Below are 25,371 nucleotides of genomic sequence, written 5' to 3' on the forward strand. Positions count from 1 at the left end.
ACAACACCAGATATATAGCTAGATAGCTATAGACACAACACCAGATATATAGCTAGATAGCTATAGACACTATTCCCGGTCAGTGGACTTCAAAATAAGATGTTTTTTCTTTTTGTATTACTATAAATATTATTCTCTGGTATCGGCTAACACAGAAATGATGGGATCGGATCGGAAAGGAAAAAAGTGTATCGGGACATCCCTACTCATTATTACACATGAATCAATACATTCACCAGACGTTTTACAAACATTTTGTCACAAACAAACAAACAAATTGGTGTAGAAATTAATCATTAATCATTCCATCCAAACAACAAACAAAATTTAAAATGTATCTTATTTTTGGCAAGTATAACTGTTATAGTAGGGTAGGGACTGTATTTAGTTGAATCAATTAATTGATTAGTTGTTAATAAATGAACTAAAGTACAGATACCAAGTATGCTGTCCTGATGCATTGAACTGAATATGAACTGAATATGACGACATTGAATATGACGACATTGAATATGACGATGACGTTGAAACGACATTATACATAAACACAATAAATACGATAGATGCTTGAACACAAAAAAACAAAATAAAACACGCCAACGTTGTGTTAAACTGGAAGGCCGTGTTAATGAAACAAAAAACAAATCACATTCATTTCCAAACCGACCAAACCGTTTGGTTTGCGGAGCAGTGAGCAGCCTGGACTTAAACGTGGAGAGACTGCCTTATTATCCCCAAACTGCTTTTACTTTTTTGAGTGGTGCAGCCACAGTACAGTACAGCACAGCACAGCACAGCACAGCACAGCACAGCACAGCACAGCGCAGCTGCGCAGCGCAGCGCAGCGCAGCACAGCACAGCACAGCACAGCACAGCACAGCGCAGCGCAGCGCAGCTGCGCAGCGCAGCACAGCACAGCACAGCACAGCACAGCACAGCACAGCACAGCACAGCACAGCACAGTACAGTACAGTACAGCACAGCACAGCACAGCACAGTACAGCACAGTACAGCACAGCACAGTACAGTACAGCACAGTACAGTACAGTACATTTCATCACAATCTACTCCAGCCAATTGAAGTGACTATACTATAGTAACTTGAAAATGACTGAAAAATACATGATGTTTACTGTAAGCTTACATCGATTTTTGGAAATTATGAATCGATTTTGAATCGTTCATAACGGGAATCACGATTCTAATTCGAATCGATTTTTTTGCGTTGAACAAATTCGTTTAGAAATCCACAGTCGTACACACCACATCTCCAGTAGATAAAGAGTGCTGGGGTTGCGCCCCGAAAATAGCAGATCTACAAGCTCTCAACGTAAAGTAAAGAGTAAAATAATGGTTTGTTTTTGGAACCAGAACCTTCAAGATCTCTTCCAGATCCGTCAACAAGGCCTGCCGTAGCACTGGAAACATATGTGCGTGACATTTGTTTTTAAAAACACTGTTTTATCATATAGGAAAACTATTGGTGGAGAGATTTGTCTAACAGTTAGACAAATCTCTCCACCAATCACAGCTAAGCATAACATGGGTTAGACTCTAACCCATGTTATGCTTAGCTGTGATTGGACCATAGCAGTTTGGGGAGGGGCTTAGCTATAGGTCAATTTAACAGGCTTTTACTTTGAAAACCCAGAAAACCACAACGATTGAATCTGCAGAAATCTCTAATCGCCGTCGCTTACGCGATCACACTTCAGCGCACAGAGTTGTCCTCCAGGGGGCGCTCCTGGCCGCACAGCAGAGTTCTCCCCCAGGGGGCGCTCCTGGCCGCACAGCACAGAGTTGTCCTCCAGGGGGCGCTCCTGGCCGCACAGCACAGAGTTGTCCTCCAGGGGGCGCTCCTGGCCGCACAGCACAGAGTTGTCCTCCAGGGGGCGCTCCTGGCCGCACAGCACAGAGTTGTCCTCCAGGGGGCGCTCCTGGCCACACAGCACAGAGTTGTCCTCCAGGGGGCGCTCCTGGCCGCACAGCACAGAGTTATCCTGTTGACCATAGACATATATACATAGACGCCCCTTCCGGCTCTGAGGCGTGTGTCACCATTGAAGGCACTATTTTCCCGACATTCCTTGCGAAGAATAGCGGAAGCAAAGCGGAAGCTTGTCAAGCTTCCGCGTGCGTAACATAAGTCCCGGAAAAGACGCGCTGTGATTGGCCAGTAGTCACTTGAGTGACAGCGAGAGACATGGAGGAGTCACATGAGTGACGTCACTTGGGCAGCGACGCAGTCGCCTTCAGCAAATGCCTTCAGCACTTCTAAATAAGAAAGCTGCGGAGAACTGTTGCTTTGTGTTCACTCTTTAATGTTTTCTGTTAGTAATCTAATCCCCCCTGCCATGTTGTATTGTTAATAACTTTGTTGTTTGTGTTTGTTTGTTTGTCTTGTTTTGTAATGTATATTGTCATGACTGTTATAAAGATTTGTTAAAAAAAAAAAAAAAAAAGCCTTCAGCACTGCACTTCCGCCTTCATTGCGATACACGTCGCTCCAATGAACTGCAGCGGCAAATGAGGCATCTATTTCTTAATATCTATGCTGTTGACCATAATATGCAGACGGCGGCCATCTTGCCATCAGAGTTTGGAAGCGCTCATTTTCAGCAAAGCAACGTCCCGCTGCCTCCTGCATTATGTGCACATTCAAACCAGGCGGTACGCAATGGGCCGCTGAGTGATATCTAACGAGCGCTTCTAAACTCCAACAAAAAGAATCACCTGCAAGGACAGGAAGTAGCTCATAACAACATGTCTACGGTGGATGTTATGAAACAAACACCTTATGCTGATGGAAAGAGGATCATTCTAGCTTTTTATACAGCTGCAATGTTGGTGAGTTTGACGTTGTTTAATACGGTGGTTCCCAAACTTTTTCATGTCAAAGACCCCCCAAATTGACACTAATCAGCCCTGCAGACCCCCATTTAAAAACATATGCCAGGGACCCCCATAAGAGGAGAATTTTACGGCTCTAGCAGTGATTCTCAACACGTCTAATTTCAAGGACCCCCAGTTTGACATGCATTAGTCTACGGACCCCCATTTAATGGCATTTCTATCTCTGGGACCCCCAATTTATATTGTAAAATCAATGTTAATTTAACTCTGAGAGTGTCCTAACGGGTCCATTTGGCTCCATTTGTACATTTCCATTTGTACACTCTCAGAGTTACAGACCCATAAGGGTTCATTTGGTTCCTAACTATCATTTAGCTGGATACCCCCTGGAACTCCCTCAAGGACCTCTGGGGGTCCCCGGACCCCACTTTGGGAACCACTGGTTTAATTCAATCAGATCAGGACTTTTCTGTTTGGATGTATGGGGCTGTCAATGTTTGGATGTATGGGGCTGTCAATGTTTGGATGTATGGGGCTGTCAATGTTTGGATGTATGGGGCTGTCAATGTTTGGATGTATGGGGCTGTCAATGTTTGGATGTATGGGGCTGTCAATGTTTGGATGTATGGGGCTGTCAATGTTTGGATGTATGGGGCTGTCAATGTTTGGATGTATGGGGCTGTCAATGTTTGGATGTATGGGGCTGTCAATGTTTGGATGTATGGGGCTGTCAATGTTTGGATGTATGGGGCTGTCAATGTTTGGATGTATGGGGCTGTCAAAGGGAAGTTGCACCGAATTACCACCCTGCCATTAACTTATATATATATATATATATTATGTCAAGATGGCTGCGGTGTGCCATGCGGCCACTAGGGGGCGCTACTGGCTGCACAGCACAGAGTTCTCCAGGGTGAAGTCGTAGTGGAAGCTGGCCAGGTTGTGGTTGAGGTCTCGGGACAGGGCGTCGACCCCCCCTCCCCCCCACAGGACCCCCCCTCCCCCTCCCCCCTGCATCAGGGCCAGAATGTGGGGCGCCAGGCCGAACGGGACGTCCGTCAGGAGGTCCGGGAGGGGCCCGCCTCCGGGGGGCGCGGCCTGGGCGGGGTCAGTGGGCGGGGCCTGCAGGGGGGCCGGAGGAGGAGGAGGAGGAGCGGCTGGGGCGGGACGAGCTGGCGTGGCGTAAGGTGACTGCAGAGAAACAAACACACACACACACACACACACACACACACACACACACACACACACACACACACACACACACACACACACACACACACACACACACACACACACACACACACACACCACACACACACACACACACACACACACACATTTTTTATACCAGGATTTTTGCAACCCATAGTTTCACCCAGTTTAATTTACATTACTACTAATATTACAATTACTACTGTAATTAGACATACCACCAGTCCTACAGTCATCAGTCAGACACCCTGTACCCAAAACACCACCCGAACCCCATAACCGCACACAGCCGGACGCCACGGGGGACTTTTAACCTGCCACGGGTTAGTTTCAACCCGCCACGCATGTCGGAAGCCACGGGTAATATTTAACCCGCAGCACGGGTGTTTTTTTAACCCGCAGCACGGGTGTTTTTTTTAACCCGCAGCACGGGTGTTTTTTTAACCCGCAGCACGGGTGTTTTTTTTAACCCGCAGCACGGGTGGTTTTTTTAACCCGCAGCACGGGTGGTTTTTTAACCCGCAGCACGGGTGTTTTTTTAACCCGCAGCACAGGTGGTTTTTTAACCCGCAGCACGGGTGTTGTCGCCTGTAGGACTGTTGGTGTGTCTGACCAACGTATGCACCCCCTGTAAACCTGGGCTCTACACTCCCTCTGCCAACCTGGGGAGAGCAACGGACTGACCTCATGCTTCCTCCTATGCGTGAGGAGTCCAAGCCCGCTTCTTTTCACCTGACAGGAGGGGGAGAGAGTTTCCCCGGCCGGACGTAGCGCGTGGAAGGAACACGTCATTCCGACCGGTTCCTTTCCCCTCCATCAGGCGCCCCGGCTGGCCAGGGGGAGGCAGTATAGAGACCAGTTCCTTTCCCCTCCATCAGGCGCCCCGGCTGGCCAGGGGGAGGCAGTATAGAGACCAGTTCCTTTCCCCTCCATCAGGCGCCCCGACTGGCCAGGGGGAGGCAGTATAGAGACCAGTTCCTTTCCCCTCCATCAGGCACCCCGGCTGGCCAGGGGGAGGCAGTATAGAGACCAGTACCCTTCCCCTCCATCAGGCGCCCCGGCTGGCCAGGGGGAGGCAGTATAGAGACCAGTACCCTTCCCCTCCATCAGGCGCCCCGGCTGGCCAGGGGGAGGCAGTATAGAGACCAGTTCCCTTACCCTCCATCAGGCTCCCCGGCTGGCCAGGGGGAGGCAGTATAGAGACCAGTACCCTTCCCCTCCATCAGGCGACCCGGCTGGCCAGGGGGAGGCAGTATAGAGACCAGTACCCTTCCCCTCCATCAGGCGACCCGGCTGGCCAGGGGGAGGCAGTATAGAGACCAGTTCCCTTACCCTCCATCAGGCTCCCCGGCTGGCCAGGGGGAGGCAGTATAGAGACCAGTACCCTTCCCCTCCATCAGGCGACCCGGCTGGCCAGGGGGAGGCAGTATAGAGACCAGGATGATTATTTTACTTTACCTTGTTTGGCAGAACGATGACGTTGCCGGAGCAGGACGACAGCGATGTGTTCATGTTCTGCTTCTTCCTCCTCTGTTCCTCCACCGTCTCTCCTACACAGAGGACACACATTATACCGGTCACACATTCCCTCACTACACCGTCTCTCCTAAACAGAGGACACACATTATACCGGTCACACATTCCCTCACTACACCGTCTCTCCTATACAGAGGACACACATTAAACCGGTCACATGTTCCCTCACTACACCGTCTCTCCTATAGAGGACACACATTAAACCGGTCACACATTCCCTCACAACACCGTCTCTCCTAAACCGAGGACACACATTATACCGGTCACACATTCCCTCACTACACCGTCTCTCCTAAACAGAGGACACACATTATACCGGTCACACATTCCCTCACTACACCGTCTCTCCTAAACAGAGGACACACATTAAACCGGTCACACATTCCCTCACTACACCGTCTCTCCTAAACAGAGGACACACATTAAACCGGTCACATGTTCCCTCACTACACCGTCTCTCCTAAACCGAGGACACACATTATACCGGTCACACATTCCCTCACTACACCGTCTCTCCTAAACAGAGGACACACATTATACCGGTCACACATTCCCTCACTACACCGTCTCTTACATAGGACACACATTAAACCGGTCACACGTTCCCTCACTACACCGTCTCTTACAGAGGACACACATTAAACCGGTCACGCATTCCCTCACTAGACAGTCTCTCATATAGAGCGTCGCAGTCCCGCCCCCTACCATGGACCAGGAAATGAATCCCAATGCATTTTTATTATATTTATTTAAATATGGTTACGCCGCGGACAAAGCCAACTGGAGTCGTGACAACTCATGACAACACAAACAATATTTTGGACCAAACAAATAATTACAAAGAAGAAAAACAAAACAAAAAAAGTGTTGTAACCTGCCGTTCTTCTTTCTAATAATTTTTTCGGCCCCAAAAATTTTGTTTGTTGTCATGATTTGTCACGACTCGAGTTGGCTTTGTCCGCGGCGTAAACGTCTTTAAATAAATACTTTCTGAAATGTCTATGAGGAAAATGAACGGAGAATCATTTCCTGGTCCATGGTAGGGGGCGGGACTGCGACGCTCTATAGAGGACACACATTAAAGCGGTCACACATTCCCTCACTACACCGTCTCTTACAGAGGAACACACACGACAATAGAGCCCTACGGGCTGTGTACAGTATGACAGACAGTACAGTAACCATGCTGTGTACAGTATGACAGACAGTACAGTAACCATGCTGTGTACAGTATGACAGACAGTACAGTAACCATGGTGTGTACAGTATGACAGACAGTACAGTAACCATGCTGTGTACAGTATGACAGACAGTACAGTAACCATGCTGTGTACAGTATGACAGACAGACAGTACAGTAACCATGCTGTGTACAGTATGACAGACAGTACAGTAACCATGCTGTGTACAGTATGACAGACAGTACAGTAACCATGCTGTGTACAGTATGACAGACAGTACAGTAACCATGCTGTGTACAGTATGACAGACAGTACAGTAACCATGCTGTGTACAGTATGACAGACAGTACAGTAACCATGCTGTGTACAGTATGACAGACAGTACAGTAACCATGCTGTGTACAGTATGACAGACAGACAGTACAGTAACCATGCTGTGTACAGTATGACAGACAGTACAGTAACCATGCTGTGTACAGTATGACAGACAGTACAGTAACCATGCTGTGTACAGTATGACAGACAGTACAGTAACCATGCTGTGTACAGTATGACAGACAGTACTCTAACCATGCTGTGTACAGTATGACAGACAGTACAGTAACCATGCTGTGTACAGTATGACAGACAGTACAGTAACCATGCTGTGTACAGTATGACAGACAGACAGTACAGTAACCATGCTGTGTACAGTATGACAGACAGTACTCTAACCATGCTGTGTACAGTATGACAGACAGTACAGTAACCATGCTGTGTACAGTATGACAGACAGTACAGTAACCATGCTGTGTACAGTATGACAGACAGTACAGTAACCATGCTGTGTACAGTATGACAGACAGTACAGTAACCATGCTGTGTACAGTATGACAGACAGTACAGTAACCATGCTGTGTACAGTATGACAGACAGTACTCTAACCATGCTGTGTACAGTATGACAGACAGTACAGTAACCATGCTGTGTACAGTATGACAGACAGTACAGTAACCATGCTGTGTACAGTATGACAGACAGACAGTACAGTAACCATGCTGTGTACAGTATGACAGACAGTACTCTAACCATGCTGTGTACAGTATGACAGACAGTACAGTAACCATGCTGTGTACAGTATGACAGACAGTACAGTAACCATGATGTGTACAGTATGACAGACAGTACAGTAACCATGCTGTGTACAGTATGACAGACAGTACAGTAACCATGCTGTGTACAGTATGACAGACAGTACAGTAACCATGCTGTGTACAGTATGACAGACAGTACAGTAACCATGCTGTGTACAGTATGACAGACAGACAGTACAGTAACCATGCTGTGTACAGTATGACAGACAGTACAGTAACCATGCTGTGTACAGTATGACAGACAGTACAGTAACCATGCTGTGTACAGTATGACAGACAGTACAGTAACCATGATGTGTACAGTATGACAGACAGTACAGTAATCATGCTGTGTACAGTATGACAGACAGTACAGTAACCATGCTGTGTACAGTATGACAGACAGACAGTACAGTAACCATGCTGTGTACAGTATGACAGACAGACAGTACAGTAACCATGATGTGTACAGTATGACAGACAGACAGTACAGTAACCATGCTGTGTACAGTATGACAGACAGACAGTACAGTAACCATGCTGTGTACAGTATGACAGACAGACAGTACAGTAACCATGCTGTGTACAGTATGACAGACAGACAGTACAGTAACCATGCTGTGTACAGTATGACAGACAGACAGTACAGTAACCATGATGTGTACAGTATGACAGACAGACAGTACAGTAACCATGCTGTGTACAGTATGACAGACAGACAGTACAGTAACCATGCTGTGTACAGTATGACAGACAGTACAGTAACCATGCTGTGTACAGTATGACAGACAGTACAGTAACCATGCTGTGTACAGTATGACAGACAGACAGTACAGTAACCATGCTGTGTACAGTATGACAGACAGTACAGTAACCATGCTGTGTACAGTATGACAGACAGTACTCTAACCATGCTGTGTACAGTATGACAGACAGTACAGTAACCATGCTGTGTACAGTATGACAGACAGTACAGTAACCATGCTGTGTACAGTATGACAGACAGTACAGTAACCATGCTGTGTACAGTATGACAGACAGTACAGTAACCATGCTGTGTACAGTATGACAGACAGTACAGTAACCATGCTGTGTACAGAGGTCAGGATTATGTGTGCTCAACGCCTGCCGGTCCGTCCTGATCACATTAATGGATTAGAACGCTTCAACTAAGACTCCTGGGAGAACAGCGTTATATTATCATTAAAACACATTTCACATTTTTGTGGGGGCTCACTTTCAATACCCCCCCCCCATGTCGACTTAAGCCTCTCCAACTGATCCAAAATGCCGCAGCTCGTTTGGTCTTCAACCAGCCAAAACTATCACATGTCACCTCCCCCACACACACACACACACACACACACACACACACACACACACACACACACACACACACACACACACACACACACACACACACACACACACACACACACACACACACACACACACACACACACACACACACACACACACACACACACACACACACACACGCTCAGATCAGCTAACACAAGGGAAGCTGTCCGAACCTTGGCTGGAACAGCCGGGACAACGCTCCACTTGTCCCAGACTCTTCTCCCTTCTGGCTCCCAGACTGTGGAATGAAATCCCCATCGCAGTCAGAACTGCAGACTCACTCACCGTCCTAATCCCAATCTGCCGCCATAATCTGAAGACTCACCTCTTCAGACACAACCTTAAGCCCGTAGCACTAGCGCTACGGGGGGTAGCGTGTAGCGTCTCAGTAAACTATAGGATCATAGAATGCAGAGAGACAGTGTAGCGTCTCAGTAAACTATAGGATCATAGAATGCAGAGAGACAGTGTAGCGTCTCAGTAAACTATAGGATCATAGAATGCAGAGAGACAGTGTAGCGTCTCAGTAAACTATAGGATCATAGAATGCAGAGAGACAGTGTAGCGTCTCAGTAAACTATAGGATCATAGAATGCAGAGAGACAGTTTAGCGTCTCAGTAAACTATAGGATCATAGAATGCAGAGAGACAGTGTAGCGTCTCATTAAACTATAGGATCATAGAATGCAGAGAGACAGTGTAGTGTCTCAGTAAACTATAGGATCATAGAATGCAGAGAGACAGTAAACTATAGGATCATAGAATGCAGAGAGACAGTAAACTATAGGATCAAAAATCTCCGCTCATACCAAAAACAAAAAAGGTGGACTACTAAGTATTTATTTACTGAAATCAGAGGTAATAATAACAACATATAACCTTACCGGCTTGTCAAAACAATGTTTTGCCATTTGTGAATACGTTCAAGTTTCATGTCATGTTCATATTGCTTAATGTATTTTTTATCTATAATTTTTTTATCCCACGATTTTTGTAACTTTTTTCATTATTATTATCTAATGTGATCCTGGGCTCTACACACCCTCCGCCAACCTGGTCCCCATATATGGGGGACATGGGGAGAGCAACGGACTTGAACTCATGCTTCCTTCATGCCCGAGTGTTCAAGTTGCTCCTTTACACCTGTCAGGGGGGAGTTTCCCTGGTTGGACGTAGCGCGTGGAAGGAACGCGTTATTCCAACCAGTTCCTTTCCCCTCCATCAGGCGCCCCGGCTGGCCAGGGGGAGGCAGTTTAGAGACCAGGATTACTGCATGTTTTTTGTGAGGGTACGTACCCTAGGGGACACGGGGAGAACATGTGAGGGTACCTACCCTAGGGGACACGGGGAGAACATGTGAGGGTACCTACCCTAGGGGACACGGGGAGAACATGCAAACTCCACACAGAAAGGCCCTTTCGGCAACCCCGCCTCGGGTATGGGCACCGATGACGCGGAGGAGGAAACACGCCGCCAGCACCCATAGCGGACCTTCTAGCTGTGAGGTGACAGCACTACCGACTGTGGGAATGGAACCCAGGAACTTCTAGCTGTGAGGCGACAGCACTACCGACTGTGGGAATGGAACCCAGGACCTTCTAGCTGTGAGGCGACAGCACTACCGACTGTGGGAATGGAACCCAGGACCATCTAGCTGTGAGGAGACAGCACTACCGACTGTGGGAATGGAACCCAGGACCTTCTAGCTGTGAGGCGACAGCACTACCGACTGTGGGAATGGAACCCAGGACCTTCTAGCTGTGAGGCGACAGCACTACCGACTGTGGGAATGGAACCCAGGACCTTCTAGCTGTGAGGAGACAGCACTACCGACTGTGGGAATGGAACCCAGGACCTTCTAGCTGTGAGGCGACAGCACTACCGACTGTGGGAATGGAACCCAGGACCTTCTAGCTGTGAGGAGACAGCACTACCGACTGTGGGAATGGAACCCAGGACCTTCTAGCTGTGAGGCGACAGCACTACCGACTGTGGGAATGGAACCCAGGACCTTCTAGCTGTGAGGCGACAGCACTACCGACTGTGGGAATGGAACCCAGGACCTTCTAGCTGTGAGGAGACAGCACTACCGACTGTGCCACCGTGCCCCTGATTAATGTCTTGATTCTGTTCCAGTTGTGTTCTGTTTGTCGGCCAACATGGACCTCCTCACAGTTTTGTTTTAGTCGACTAATACTATGACGAAAAATGTTTTGTCGACTACCTTTTCTCACTGACGAAAACTACATAAAAACCAAATAAAAACTAAGCCATGATGACTAAAACTATGACTAAATATACTGTTGATTTTGTCAATAAATAAAAACTAGACTAAAATGTTAGGAAGGGACTAGTATAGTATAAGTATAATGACTTATACTCCAGTATAAGTCATTTTACACTTTGTTGCATGCTGAAAATAGCAGATCTACAAGCTCACAGCAAGTGTAAAATCAGCCATTACGACAGCAAAACAAGGCCCGCCAAAACACATTTTAGTCGACTAAAATCTCATGATATTTAGTCGACTAAAACTAGACTAACCTAAAACATTCCGGGTGACTAAAATGTGACTAAAACTAAATTAAAGCTATTCAAGAGACTAAAACTAAAATAGAAATGTTCTGCCAAAAACAACACTGCTTCCTCATTCCCTTTGGTTAGGGTGCAGCCAGTGAGGTGTGTTTTGGTTAGGGTGCAGCCAGTGAGGTGTGTTTTGGTTAGGGTGCAGCCAGTGAGGTGTGTTTTGGTTAGGGTGCAGCCAGTGAGGTGTGTTTTGGTTAGGGTGCAGCTAGTGAGGTGTGTTTTGGTTAGGGTGCAGCCAGTGAGGTGTGTTTTGGTTAGGGTGCAGCCAGTGAGGTGTGTTTTGGTTAGGGTGCAGCCAGTGAGGTGTGTTTTGGTTAGGGTGCAGCCAGTGAGGTGTGTTTTGGTTAGGGTGCAGCCAGTGAGGTGTGTTTTGGTTAGGGTGCAGCCAGTGAGGTGTGTTTTGGTTAGGGTGCAGCCAGTGAGGTGTGTTTTGGTCAGGGTGCAGCCAGTGAGGTGTGTTTTGGTTAGGGTGCAGCCAGTGAGGTGTGTTTTGGTTAGGGTGCAGCCAGTGAGGTGTGTTTTGGTCAGGGTGCAGCCAGTGAGGTGTGTTTTGGTCAGGGTGCAGCCAGTGAGGTGTGTTTTGGTTAGGGTGCAGCCAGTGAGGTGTGTTTTGGTTAGGGTGCAGCCAGTGAGGTGTGTTTTGGTTAGGGTGCAGCCAGTGAGGTGTGTTTTGGTTAGGGTGCAGCCAGTGAGGTGTGTTTTGGTTAGGGTGCAGCCAGTGAGGTGTGTTTTGGTTAGGGTGCAGCCAGTGAGGTGTGTTTTGGTTAGGGTGCAGCCAGTGAGGTGTGTTTTGGTTAGGGTGCAGCCAGTGAGGTGTGTTTTGGTTAGGGTGCAGCCAGTGAGGTGTGTTTTGGTTAGGGTGCAGCCAGTGAGGTGTGTTTTGGTTAGGGTGCAGCCAGTGAGGTGTGTTTTGGTTAGGGTGCAGCCAGTGAGGTGTGTTTTGGTTAGGGTGCAGCCAGTGAGGTGTGTTTTGGTTAGGGTGCAGCCAGTGAGGTGTGTTTTGGTTAGGGTGCAGCCAGTGAGGTGTGTTTTGGTTAGGGTGCAGCCAGTGAGGTGTGTTTTGGTTAGGGTGCAGCCAGTGAGGTGTGTTTTGGTTAGGGTGCAGCCAGTGAGGTGTGTTTTGGTGCGTTGAAAACGCTTGTCTGGGCCAGAAACTGCCCCTCAATGTCGTTTCTGAGATACAGGGCTTTGAATGCCGGGCTTAGAATGGAAGTGGATGCACGCGCATCTTCAAAATCATACCTTTTTTATTTTTGGTATGAGCAGATATTTTTGATCCTATAGTTTACTGTCTCTCTGCATTCTATGATCCTATAGTTTACTGAGACTCTACACTGTCTCTGCATTCTATGATCCTATAGTTTACTGAAACGCTACACTGTCTCTCTGCATTCTATGATCCTATAGTTTACTGAGACGCTACACTGTCTCTCTGCATTCTATGATCCTATAGTTTACTGAGACGCTACACTGTCTCTCTGCATTCTATGATCCTATAGTTTACTGAGACGCTACACGCTACCCCCCCATAGCGCTAGTGCTACGGGCTTAAGGTTGAGTCTGAAGAGGTGAGTCAATTTATTTTGGGGGGTCCCCAAATTATTTTTTGCAACTGAAAGGCTGGAAAGTGGAAATGAAGAGTTTACATATAGTACACATAGTACATGCATACACCTTCCATAATGATTATATCTGGTTTCAGTATTTATTTATGGTGTATTGTCTCTATTATTAAGGTTATTGTAGCAGTCAATTTATATTGGGGGTCGGGAAGGGGCGGGGCAGGGGTCCCGAGACATTGCCAAATCTTTTCCGGGGGTCCCCTGCAGCCTGTCCTGTTGGATCCTATCTATAACCTGCATTACTAACACTGCGCAAAAAGCATGGAATACGGATGTGTATATTACTGGAAACTCCCGTTAAACTTTCCAACAAACTCCGCTAAACTCCTGAACTGTACCAGGTCCATCACACCTGTATATTAGCGTATATTAACTGTATATGTACCATCACACCTGTATATTAGCGTATATCAACTGTATATGCTGCTAAACTTGAGGTTAGCGGGCAAAATACAGTGCCCATAATTGCCCGTTAACTCCTCTTTTCACACAGTGTAAATTCACACGAAGTCGACACGATTAGAGAATGTAGTAGAATTGTTATTTTGATCGACGTTTGCCTGTTTGTCTCTCCTATTAATGGTACCAACATCAATACAGCCTGTTGTCTCTCCTAATGGTACCGACGTCAATACAGCCTGTTGTCTCTCCTAATGGTACCAGCATCAATACAGCCTGTTGTCTCTCCTAATGGTACCAACATCAATACAGCCTGTTGTCTCTCCTAATGGTACCAACATCAATACAGCCTGTTGTCTCTCCTAATGGTACCAACATCAATACAGCCTGTTGTCTCTCCTAATGGTACCAACATCAATACAGCCTGTTATCTCTCCTAATGGTACCAACATCAATACAACCTGTTGTCTCTCCTAATGGTATCAACATCAATACAGCCTGTTATCTCTCCTAATGGTACCAACATCAATACAGCCTGTTATCTCTCCTAATGGTACCAACATCAATACAACCTGTTGTCTCTCCTAATGGTATCAACATCAATACAGCCTGTTATCTCTCCTAATGGTACCAACATCAATACAGCCTGTTATCTCTCCTAATGGTACCAACATCAATACAGCCTGTTGTCTCTCCTAATGGTACCAACATCAATACAGCCTGTTGTCTCTCCTGATGGTACCAACATCAATACAGCCTGTTGTCTCTCCTGATGGTACCAACATCAATACAGCCTGTTATCTCTCCTAATGGTACCAACATCAATACAGCCTGTTATCTCTCCTAATGGTACCAACATCAATACAGCCTGTTGTCTCTCCTAATGGTACCAACATCAATACAACCTGTTGTCTCTCCTAATGGTACCAACATCAATACAGCCTGTTGTCTCTCCTAATGGTACCAACATCAATACAGCCTGTTGTCTCTCCTAATGGTACCAACATCAATACAGCCTGTTGTCTCTCCTAATGGTACCAACATCAATACAGCCTGTCGTCTCTCCTAATGGTACCAACATCAATACAGCCTGTTATCTCTCCTAATGGTACCAACATCAATACAGCCTGTTGTCTCTCCTAATGGTACCAACATCAATACAGCCTCTTGTCTCTCCTAATGGTACCAACATCAATACAGCCTGTTGTCTCTCCTAATGGTACCAACATCAATACAGCCTGTTGTCTCTCCTAATGGTACCAACATCAATACAGCCTGTTGTCTCTCCTAATGGTACCAACATCAATACAGCCTGTTATCTCTCCTAATGGTACCAACATCAATACAGCCTGTTGTCTCTCCTAATGGTACCAACATCAATACAGCCTGTTGTCTCTCCTAATGGTACCAACATCAATACAGCCTGTTGTCTCTCCTAATGGTACCAACATCAATACAGCCTGTTGTCTCTCCTAATGGTACCAACATCAATACAGCCTGTTGTCTCTCCTAATGGTACCAACATCAATACAGCCTGTTGTCTCTCCTGGAATCCTAATGCGCAGCAAAGAACCGCATTCTACTCTGACCAAAAACGGGGGTTTCGCTTCGCTTCCAATCGCACTTGATTTCGATTCGGTGCAGGTGGGAATGCAATCCGCAGCAAATAAAGGAAAGTAAGCAAACTATGTGGCGGATAAGGAGCTGCACAGTTGGAGACGGAGAAGGGATGTTAATTTTACGCAGTACAAAGCATAAAAAACACTGCAGTGTACAGAATATTCTGTCTGTCTGTCGTGCTTAAACATGGAGGGGTGTCACTGTGTGTGGGGATCCGAGTGGAGACTTTCTTCATCTGGTTTAAATATAAATACTTCAAAATTAACACATGTTTAGCTCAGCATGATCTATAAAACTGTATAGCTAACATGGCATATGCATAATAATTGTAGGCTATATGGTGATCGGATCATCAATGGGACTCTGGGAGTAGCTATTGTAAACTTTGGATCATTTTGCGCTCCCGTCTCCGCTGTGCCTCGTTCATGTGCCCAAAAGAACAGTGGCTCACTCACTCACTCACCCACCCACCCATCCACCCACCCACTCTTATGGGTGAGTGGGTGGGTGACTTATGGGTGACTTATGGGTCTGTAACTCAGAGAGTGTACAAATGGAACCAAATGGACCCTTATGGGTCTGTAACTCAGAGAGTGTACAAATGGACCCTAAAGGTTCCATTTTTATACTCTCAGTTACATTAACATTGATTTTACAATATAAATCGGGGGTCCCAGAGATAGAAATGCCATTAAATGGGGGTCCGTAGCCTAATGCATGTCAAACTGGGGGTCCTTGAAATTAAACGGGTTGAGAATCACTGCTAGAGACGTACAAATCTTCTCTTATGGGGGTCCCTGGGATGTCTTTTCAAATGGGGGTCCACGGGCTATATTGTTGTTTAGGGGTCCTTATGGGGGTCCCTGGGATGTCTTTTCAAATGGGGGTCCACGGGCTATATTGTTGTTTAGGGGTCCTTATGGGGGTCCCTGGGATGTCTTTTCAAATGGGGGTCCACGGGCTATATTGTCGTTTAGGGGTCCTTATGGGGGTCCCTGGGATGTCTTTTCAAATGGGGGTCCGCGGGCTATATTGTTGTTTAGGGGTCCTTGACATGAAAAAGGTTTGGGAACCTTTAAGCATGGAACTACTAACTAAGCCTAAAGCCACATGCATGGTGAGCTCCATGAGCCTCTGCTCCACCTAGTGGCAGGAGTTGATAACGCACACGCAGCCTCCTCAACCAAGAATAACAACAGCACGCAACTCCTCCTCCACACCATCTGTGTGTCAGATGGAGACATGTGCACGCGCGCGCACGCACGCACGCACGACACGCACGCACGCACGCACGCACGACACGCACGCACGCACGACACGCACGCACGCACGACACGCACGCACGAACGACACGCACGCACGCACGCACGCACGCCACGCACGCCACGCACGCACGCACGACACGCATGCACGCACGAACGCACGCACGCACGCCACGCACGCCACGCACGCACGCACAAGCATGACACGCACACACGCACGCACGCACGCACGCACGCACACACACGCACGCCACGCACGCCACGCACGCACGCGCAAGCATGACACGCACACACGCACGCACTGGATTTGCTATTTTCATAATAATACTGTATTAATTAGTTAGATAGTTCCATACGATCTCGAGGCATTCCATTTATATTGTGATTCTTAACCCATTTTGACCTGAGATCAGATTCTAAAAAGGTCTTCTACATCCTGACAGTTTTCTGAAAAAGCTATGTTTCTGTCAGTCGTTCTTCGATTTTTCAAAATGTGCAGACCTACAAGCTCGTAGGTCTGCTATTTTTCAATAGCTTGTAGCAACTGCCACACATGTTATACAATGATTTATTTTAATATCAACATTTAAAAGTGCATGTTGTATTATTTAATATTTCTGAATTAACGCCATCTGTCAAGGGTAAGGTCCTATATATATTCTGTGCTGTCTACGTTGTGATTTTGTTATTATTTGGGGGGTTTTAAAGACTATGTTTATGATTTGATATCTTTTTGATTGACACGGGTCTGGAGTTGGCCCAACGCCCATAAAGTAGGCGGAGGTTACCGGCCTGAGAGAGACCTGGAGAGACAAACAAACAGGGAGTCTACGTGGGACCTGGACATGTTTGTCTCTGTACCAAAGCTATAGCTACAAGAACGATTGTGCTCATTATATGAAGCGGCTCGAGACGTCCTTCTGAATTGGTGAGATCGTTCGTCTTTTATTTATTTATTTATTTACTTCTTCGTCCCGCGAGGATCCGAGGTGTCGTTCTTCCTCTTCCTTTGGAGTGGATTCAGTTGGATTACGTCGCTACGGGGACTTACTATCAGTGGCGTGCACAGACATTTAGAGGGGCAGGTGCTCAAGTTAAAAAAGGGCACCTTGTGCAGCGCGTGGAACCGGCCGGTTGCCTTAATCCATTTTGGGCGGGAACCCCTTTTGGTGTTAGCATTATGTTATGCTTTAGCTATTGAAAAATAGCAGATCTACAAGCTCATATCACGCCACCGAGTGGCGCGCTATGAGCTTGTAGATCTGCTATTTTTGAAAAATCAAAAAAAAAGGGCACATTGCCAAAAGGGCAGGGGGTGCTCTAGCACCCCCTAGTGTCTATCTGTGCACGCCACTGACTCGGACCATTCATTCATCATTCAACTCGCTGTGTAACTCTGTCTGTATAACTGTATTTTGATTTCTTGCATTGATTAGATAAAAGGTTAACGTGAGCTTTGTTTCTGACTGTGTTTACTGCTGCTTATTTAGGCCAATTCTTTACATTCCACTTTATCAGATTGTATCCTAAGAGGAGATCATTCGCAATTTAAATAATGGTAACAGTGATAGTAATATCTGATCGTTACAAGCTAAAGCATAACATAATGATAACACCAAAAGGGGTTCCCGACTTCCCGCCCAGAATGGGTTAATTATTATCATTAAGATTCTGCATGCAATCACGACTTAGCTTCTAGAACATTGTAAGAGTTGAATCATACACTATATAACCGTCAGTCAGTCTCTATGACATGATTTTTACTTTCATTTAGAGTTTTGTTGTTGCTAGTATTAATTTAGACTTTTCCTTATTTCCCTAATTTTTGGCTGACTTTCCCTGATTTTAGGCTTGGTTAATTATTATATATATATATAATGGGTTAATTTAGAGTTTTCCTTGACATGAACATGTTTGAGAACCACATGTTGCCATGTAAGCCCCATCGTAGCTTCAGGGCAACATTTGTATTTTATTCAATTACTTAAAGGACCACTTCACCACTTTTCAACCTTCATATAATAGGTCCTCACTAAAAATCATGATAAAATGGCACAATTTTTTTCTACTCAGTCTGTGTCTCATAGGAGGGCTGTGGGCAGTTCAGAAACCCGTCCACCAGTGACATCATCGTTAGGCAATTTATTTTTTTACAAAAATGTTTAGATTTTTATTATCGTGAGAATGATGGCTTCCATTTTCGCATTGCAACTTTTCAGGACTAGAAAGCCTGCAGTTTCTATTAGCTTGGATTCCCCATTGATGATGTCACTGGTGGACGGGTTTCTGAACTGCCCACAGCCCTCCTAAGAGACACAGACCGAGTAGAAAAAAATGGTGGTGTTTTATCATGAATTAGTGAGGACCAATTATATGAAGAGATGTTGAAAAGTGGTGAAGTGGTCCTTTAATTCATAAATATATTTTCTGTTCTTTTTTTTCACCTAAACGCCATCATTGATGTTCATCGTTTAGTCTTGCAATGCCATTGGTCATGATATCTGCATATAAATACCCCCCCCTCAATGCCATTGGTCATGATATCTGCATATAAATACCCCCCACAGAGGCTTCAAAATCTCTAGGGCTGCACGATTATGAAATTATGACCGATATCCGACCTCCGTGCAGGGTCAGGATCTGCCGATACCGATTCGAGGACCACAATGGAAACAAGCCTATAGGCCCTATAGGGCAGGGTTCCCCAATAGGCGGCCCGCGGGCCATTTGCGGCCCACGGAGCGCCCCCTTGTGGCCCCTGGAACAATTTCCACAAAAAAAAAGGTTTTTTGTTTTGTCTTGGGGGAGTGTCCCAGATATAAATGGCATTAAATGGGGGTCAGTAGCCGATGCATGTCAAACTGGGCACCCCCTCAAGGACCACTGGTGGTCCCCGGACCACTGGTGGTCCCCGGACCACTGGTTGAGAACAATTTTTGATTAATTAATGAAAAAAATAAAAAACCCAATTTTCGCGCGTGCGGACTCGGCCCACAGCCTGGTTCCCTAGTCAAAATATGGCCCTTGAGGAAAATGTATTGGGGAACCTTGCTATAGGGGCTGATTGGCCCATAGCCTGTTAACCCATTTTGACCTGAGATCAGATTGTAAAAATGTCTTCTACATCCTGACAGTTTTCTGAAAAAGCTATGTTTCTATGTCAGTCGTTCTTCGATTTTTCAAAAATAGCAGACCTACAACCTCGTAGCGCGCCACTCGGTGGCGCGCTACGAGCTTGTAGATCTGCTATTTTTCAATAGCTAAAGCATAACATAATGCTAACACCAAAAGGGGTTCCCGCCCAAAAATGGGTTAATAAAGTATTCAATCAATCAATAAACAGCCTGTACTCTCTTCCAAGTGTCTGTTTTCACAACTGAATGAGACGAGAACACACATTAAATGTAGAATGTTTTTTCATTTTTACATTTTTTCGCTGGTGAAAACCGATTAAATAATCTGTATTATTTTGAGACCAATATGGTATTTTTTATGGACGATTATGCTACAGATTAATCGTGCATCCCTAAAAATGCCTGTAATATATATATATTTTAGATATCTCCCACATGTAAATTATTAATTTATTATTATTATTTTAATAATTATTATAAATGTGCATACATTTTTTTCTTTTTTTAGCATAATTTCCTCTGCAAAGTCCTAGTAGTACAAACTAGTAGTAAGGTTGAAATCTCTCTTTTTTTGCAACTATAAATGTATCCGGGTGTTGCAGGGTTGGCTAAACAACATTTAGGAGCCAAATAAGCAACTACGCTTTAGAAACAAGCCCCCGAAAAACACACAACCACCAATATATACACACGAGAAAAAAACAAGGCCAAAGTCCCTTATAATAAGCAGACCTGGCAACACCGATAGCAAATAAGGAGATACAATGTGCAAACACTGCACCTAAATGTTAATACAGAAACATTCCTGTTCGATGTTGTGCAACCACTCACACGGTACCAGTTGGTCCCTGGAGTAACATATTGTCAGATGGGGGTCCCCGGCAAATACAGATCATCATTCTGGGGGTCCCTGGAGCAACATATTGTCAGATGGGGGTCCCTGGAGCAACATATTGTCAGATGGGGGTCCCTGGAGTAACATATTGTCAGATGGGGGTCCCTGGAGTAACATATTGTCAGATGGGGGTCCCTGGAGTAACATATTGTCAGATGGGGGTCCCTGGAGTAACATATTGTCAGATGGGGGTCCCTGGAGTAACATATTGTCAGATGGGGGTCCCTGGAGTAACATATTGTCAGATGGGGGTCCCCGGCAAATACAGATCATCATTCTGGGGGTCCCTGGAGTAACATATTGTCAGATGGGGGTCCCTGGAGTAACATATTGTCAGATGGGGGTCCCTGGAGTAACATATTGTCAGATGGGGGTCCCCGGCAAATACAGATCATCATTCTGGGGGTCCCTGGAGCAACATATTGTCAGATGGGGGTCCCCGGCAAATACAGATCATCATTCTGGGGGTCCCTGGAGTAACATATTGTCAGATGGGGGTCCCCGGCAAATACAGATCATCATTCTGGGGGTCCCTGGAGCAACATATTGTCAGATGGGGGTCCCTGGAGTAACATATTGTCAGATAGGGGTCCCTGGAGTAACATATTGTCAGATGGGGGTCCCTGGAGTAACATATTGTCAGATGGGGTCCCTGGAGTAACATATTGTCAGATGGGGGTCCCTGGAGTAACATATTGTCAGATGGGGGTCCCTGGAGTAACATATTGTCAGATGGGGGTCCCTGGAGTAACATATTGTCAGATGGGGGTCCCCGGCAAATACAGATCATCATTCTGGGGGTCCCTGGAGTAACATATTGTCAGATGGGGGTCCCTGGAGTAACATATTGTCAGATGGGGGTCCCTGGAGTAACATATTGTCAGATGGGGGTCCCCGGCAAATACAGATCATCATTCTGGGGGTCCCTGGAGCAACATATTGTCAGATGGGGGTCCCCGGCAAATACAGATCATCATTCTGGGGGTCCCTGGAGTAACATATTGTCAGATGGGGGTCCCCGGCAAATACAGATCATCATTCTGGGGGTCCCTGGAGCAACATATTGTCAGATGGGGGTCCCTGGAGTAACATATTGTCAGATAGGGGTCCCTGGAGTAACATATTGTCAGATGGGGGTCCCTGGAGTAACATATTGTCAGATGGGGTCCCTGGAGTAACATATTGTCAGATGGGGGTCCCTGGAGTAACATATTGTCAGATGGGGGTCCCTGGAGTAACATATTGTCAGATGGGGGTCCCTGGAGTAACATATTGTCAGATGGGGGTCCCTGGAGTAACATATTGTCAGATGGGGGTCCCTGGAGTAACATATTGTCAGATGGGGGTCCCTGGAGTAACATATTACAATTACAATTTAGGCATTTAGCAGACGCTCTTAATCCAGAGCGACTTACAATAAGCAAGAACAAAAAGCATGGGAATACATCACATATGTAAAACTTATTGTGCTGTCTACATGACATGCTATAAGTCTGTTTCAAATGCTATATAAGTCTAAGAAGTGCTGTCTAAGGGGGGTAGGGTAAGTGCTATGGGCCATGATGGAGTCTGAAAAGGTGGGTTTTCAGACTACGGCGGAAGATCGGGAGTGATGCTGTACTCCCGATATTGTCAGATGGGGGTCCCTGGAGTAACATATTGTCAGATGGGGGCCCCCGGCAAATACAGATCATCATTCTGGGGGTCCCTGGAGCAACATATTGTCAGATGGGGGTCCCTGGAGCAACATATTGTCAGATGGGGGTCCCTGGAGCAACATATTGTCAGATGGGGGTCCCCGGCAAATACAGATCATTCTGGGGGTCCCTGGAGTAACATATTGTCAGATGGGGGTCCCCGGCAAATACAGATCATTCTGGGGGTCCCTGGAGTAACATATTGTCAGATGGGGGCCCCCGGCAAATACAGATCATCATTCTGGGGGTCCCTGGAGTAACATATTGTCAGATGGGGGCCCCCGGCAAATACAGATCATCATTCTGGGGGTCCCTGGAGCAACATATTGTCAGATGGGGGTCCCCGGCAAATACAGATCATCATTCTGGGGGTCCCTGCCGTGAAAAAGGTTGACCACCACTGACATAGAAACATAAGGTTTTTTTTCAGAAAACTGTCAGGATTTAGAAGACATTTTTTCTAAATGGATTAAATGGGTGATCACCCCCCTTATTTTTCCACCCAATCCTGAAATGATTTAGATTTGTTGTTAGTGATACACCGAATATTCGGCCGCAGAAAATATTCGGCAGAAAATATTCAGCAGAAAATATTCGGCAGAAAATGGCTAAAAATGCATTTTCGTTCTATTCGGTTTCGGCCCGAATAGGCAGAAAATATATCACCGAATAGTGTATGCAATTAATGCATTCAAAAGAGCTGAATAAATGTTTTATGGACCCATAATAATAATAATAATAGTGATTATTATTTAAGTTAAGTTTTGCCATAACCATTTCTTCATGCCATGTATGACTGCATAGGACCTAAATGGAAACATTATTTTTGTTGTGCTATCCCTTTAGGACTGAGGGTTCTGCCATTCCATATGTTGATCTGACCTCATCAAACCCTGTAAACTCAAGACACGCTCCATATATGGCCAGTGCAGAATTCATTCCATATGTTGATCTGACTTCATCAAACCCTGTAAACACAAGACACGCTCCATATATGGCCAGTGCAGAATTCATTCCATATGTTGATCTGACCTCATCAAACCCTGTAAACTCAAGAGACGCTCCATATATGGCCAGTGCAGAATTCATTCCATATGTTGACCTGACCTCATCAAACCCAGTAAACTCAAGACACGTTCCATATATGGCCAGTGCAGAATTCATTCCATATGTTGATCTGTCCTCATCAAACCCTGTAAACATGCCAAAGCGCCAGCACTCGCCCAGCAGTCTGCCGTCACCCAGGCGGCTGCGTGCACACCACCTCGCCATCAAGGCTGTGTGTCCATGTGTGATAAAGATTTCAGTGTGTGTGTGTGTCTCTCTCTCACCAACGATGACGAAGCCTCCATCTGTCTCTCTCTCAGACGACGTCTTCTTAGAATCCTTACTGCGGAGACCCAGGAAACTGAACATCCTGTCTGTCAGCCTGTCTGTCAGCCTGTTGGACGCGCGCGCGCGCGCACACACACACACACACACACACACACACACACACACACACACACACACACACACACACACACACACACACACACACACACACACACACAGCCTGTCATATTTTTGAGGGGTGCTAGCTCCTCCTATACCATACGTTTAATGTTTGTCTTTAGTTCAATGTTTGTTTAGTAAACGCTATTGAACAATGAAGGGAACATTTACGTCATAATGTGTCGTTTACGTCATATTGTCTCTTTATTGTTAATGGCGTTTAATGTTTGTTTTACATCACCATTACATCACCTAATCAACATGAGATAGACTTTAATATATTAGCGCCGCCCACTCACTTCACACAGGTGTGATTTTTACTTTCTTCAGGACTTTGTGTCCAGGTAGCTCAGTACTACCTACTTCTTCTTCACTATTTACAATATTCAGTACTTTTACTCTCAGAAGGAAATATTGTACTTATCTACAATCTACATTAAGCTCACAATGTGTCACATTGTGAGCTTGTAGATCTGCTATTTTCAGAACAGTTGTATTCTATACATTTTTGAACTTTCGAAAAGGGACATTCTGCATAATGAGATAAATAACTACTGTTGGTACTTTGTTGTACATTTTTAAACAAATACGTTTGTACTTTCACTCAAGTACATGATTGTTGATTGATTGATTGATTGATTCTTTATTTAAGTGTCATGCTTCCGAAGAAGACACTTTTTACACTTTACATAAACAATGACAATAAACCAACATGGCGGTTTGCAAACAATGATCAAGTGAATACCAAACTGACTGATACACCCCAGATCCTAACGAGGCAGATTACATAATATACAACATGAAATACAATACCATAAAATGAAATCCACCATTAGGCCTGTAACAGGAGACACATGGACCTGCTTGGAGAGCTGGGATTGTTCTTCTACTCCAAGTTAAAGTAGTACATTTTGAATTTCCTACTTTAACTTGTAAACAAAGTATAGCCTATTGCAGCATTGATACATTGACCGACAGACAGGCAGGCAGGCAGGCAGGCAGGCAGGCAGGCAGACAGACAGACAGACAGACAGACAGACACCTACCTTGTCAATAAAGTTGTGTGAATGTTCAGGGAGTGACTAATAATTGTCAGTTAAACATTAAACAATAACATTCACATCATAATGATATACAGTCATATTAATACTATGAATATTAATGAGACTAACAAGTGTCACTTGTTTCCGTGTTGGTTGTTATTGTTTGTTGACTGTGTGAGGCTTCAATCCCGTCCGTGTAGAAACCGCATCTCTCCCCACTATTAGTTCCGGACTCTGGTTGAATCCAACTCTAAAGCGGAACTAAAAAGAAAAACTATAAATAAATCCACACAGCCGTGTTCATTTCCGGTGGGGGGGACCCGACCGGGCCGGATGTGTCGTAGCGGGGTGTCACGTGGTG

At 45.7% G+C, this 25,371-nt stretch overlaps 1 protein-coding gene across 3 annotated transcripts; it reads right to left on the minus strand.

The window, feature by feature from the left end:
- Positions 1–1,592: 1,592 nt before the first annotated feature.
- umad1 (UBAP1-MVB12-associated (UMA) domain containing 1) lies at positions 1,593–25,230 on the minus strand. 3 transcript variants are annotated; one of them, XM_079530844.1, is made up of 4 exons: positions 25,140–25,230; positions 23,805–23,914; positions 5,527–5,618; positions 1,593–4,044 (listed from the first exon to the last, which is right to left on the minus strand). In XM_079530844.1, exons 2-4 carry the CDS (start codon positions 23,887–23,889, stop codon positions 3,736–3,738), a joined length of 486 nt encoding a protein of 161 aa, XP_079386970.1. In that variant the 5' UTR covers positions 23,890–23,914; positions 25,140–25,230; the 3' UTR covers positions 1,593–3,735. The 3 variants fall into 3 exon arrangements, with proteins under 3 accessions (XP_079386970.1, XP_079386969.1, XP_079386968.1); XM_079530843.1 differs by having other exon boundaries at positions 25,014–25,194; XM_079530842.1 differs by lacking the exon at positions 25,140–25,230 and adding an exon at positions 24,781–24,845.
- Between the last annotated feature and the right edge of the window lie 141 nt (positions 25,231–25,371).

This window comes from Electrona antarctica (genome assembly GCF_951216825.1).
Source record: "Electrona antarctica genome assembly, contig: scaffold_503, whole genome shotgun sequence".
NCBI lineage: Eukaryota > Metazoa > Chordata > Actinopteri > Myctophiformes > Myctophidae > Electrona > Electrona antarctica.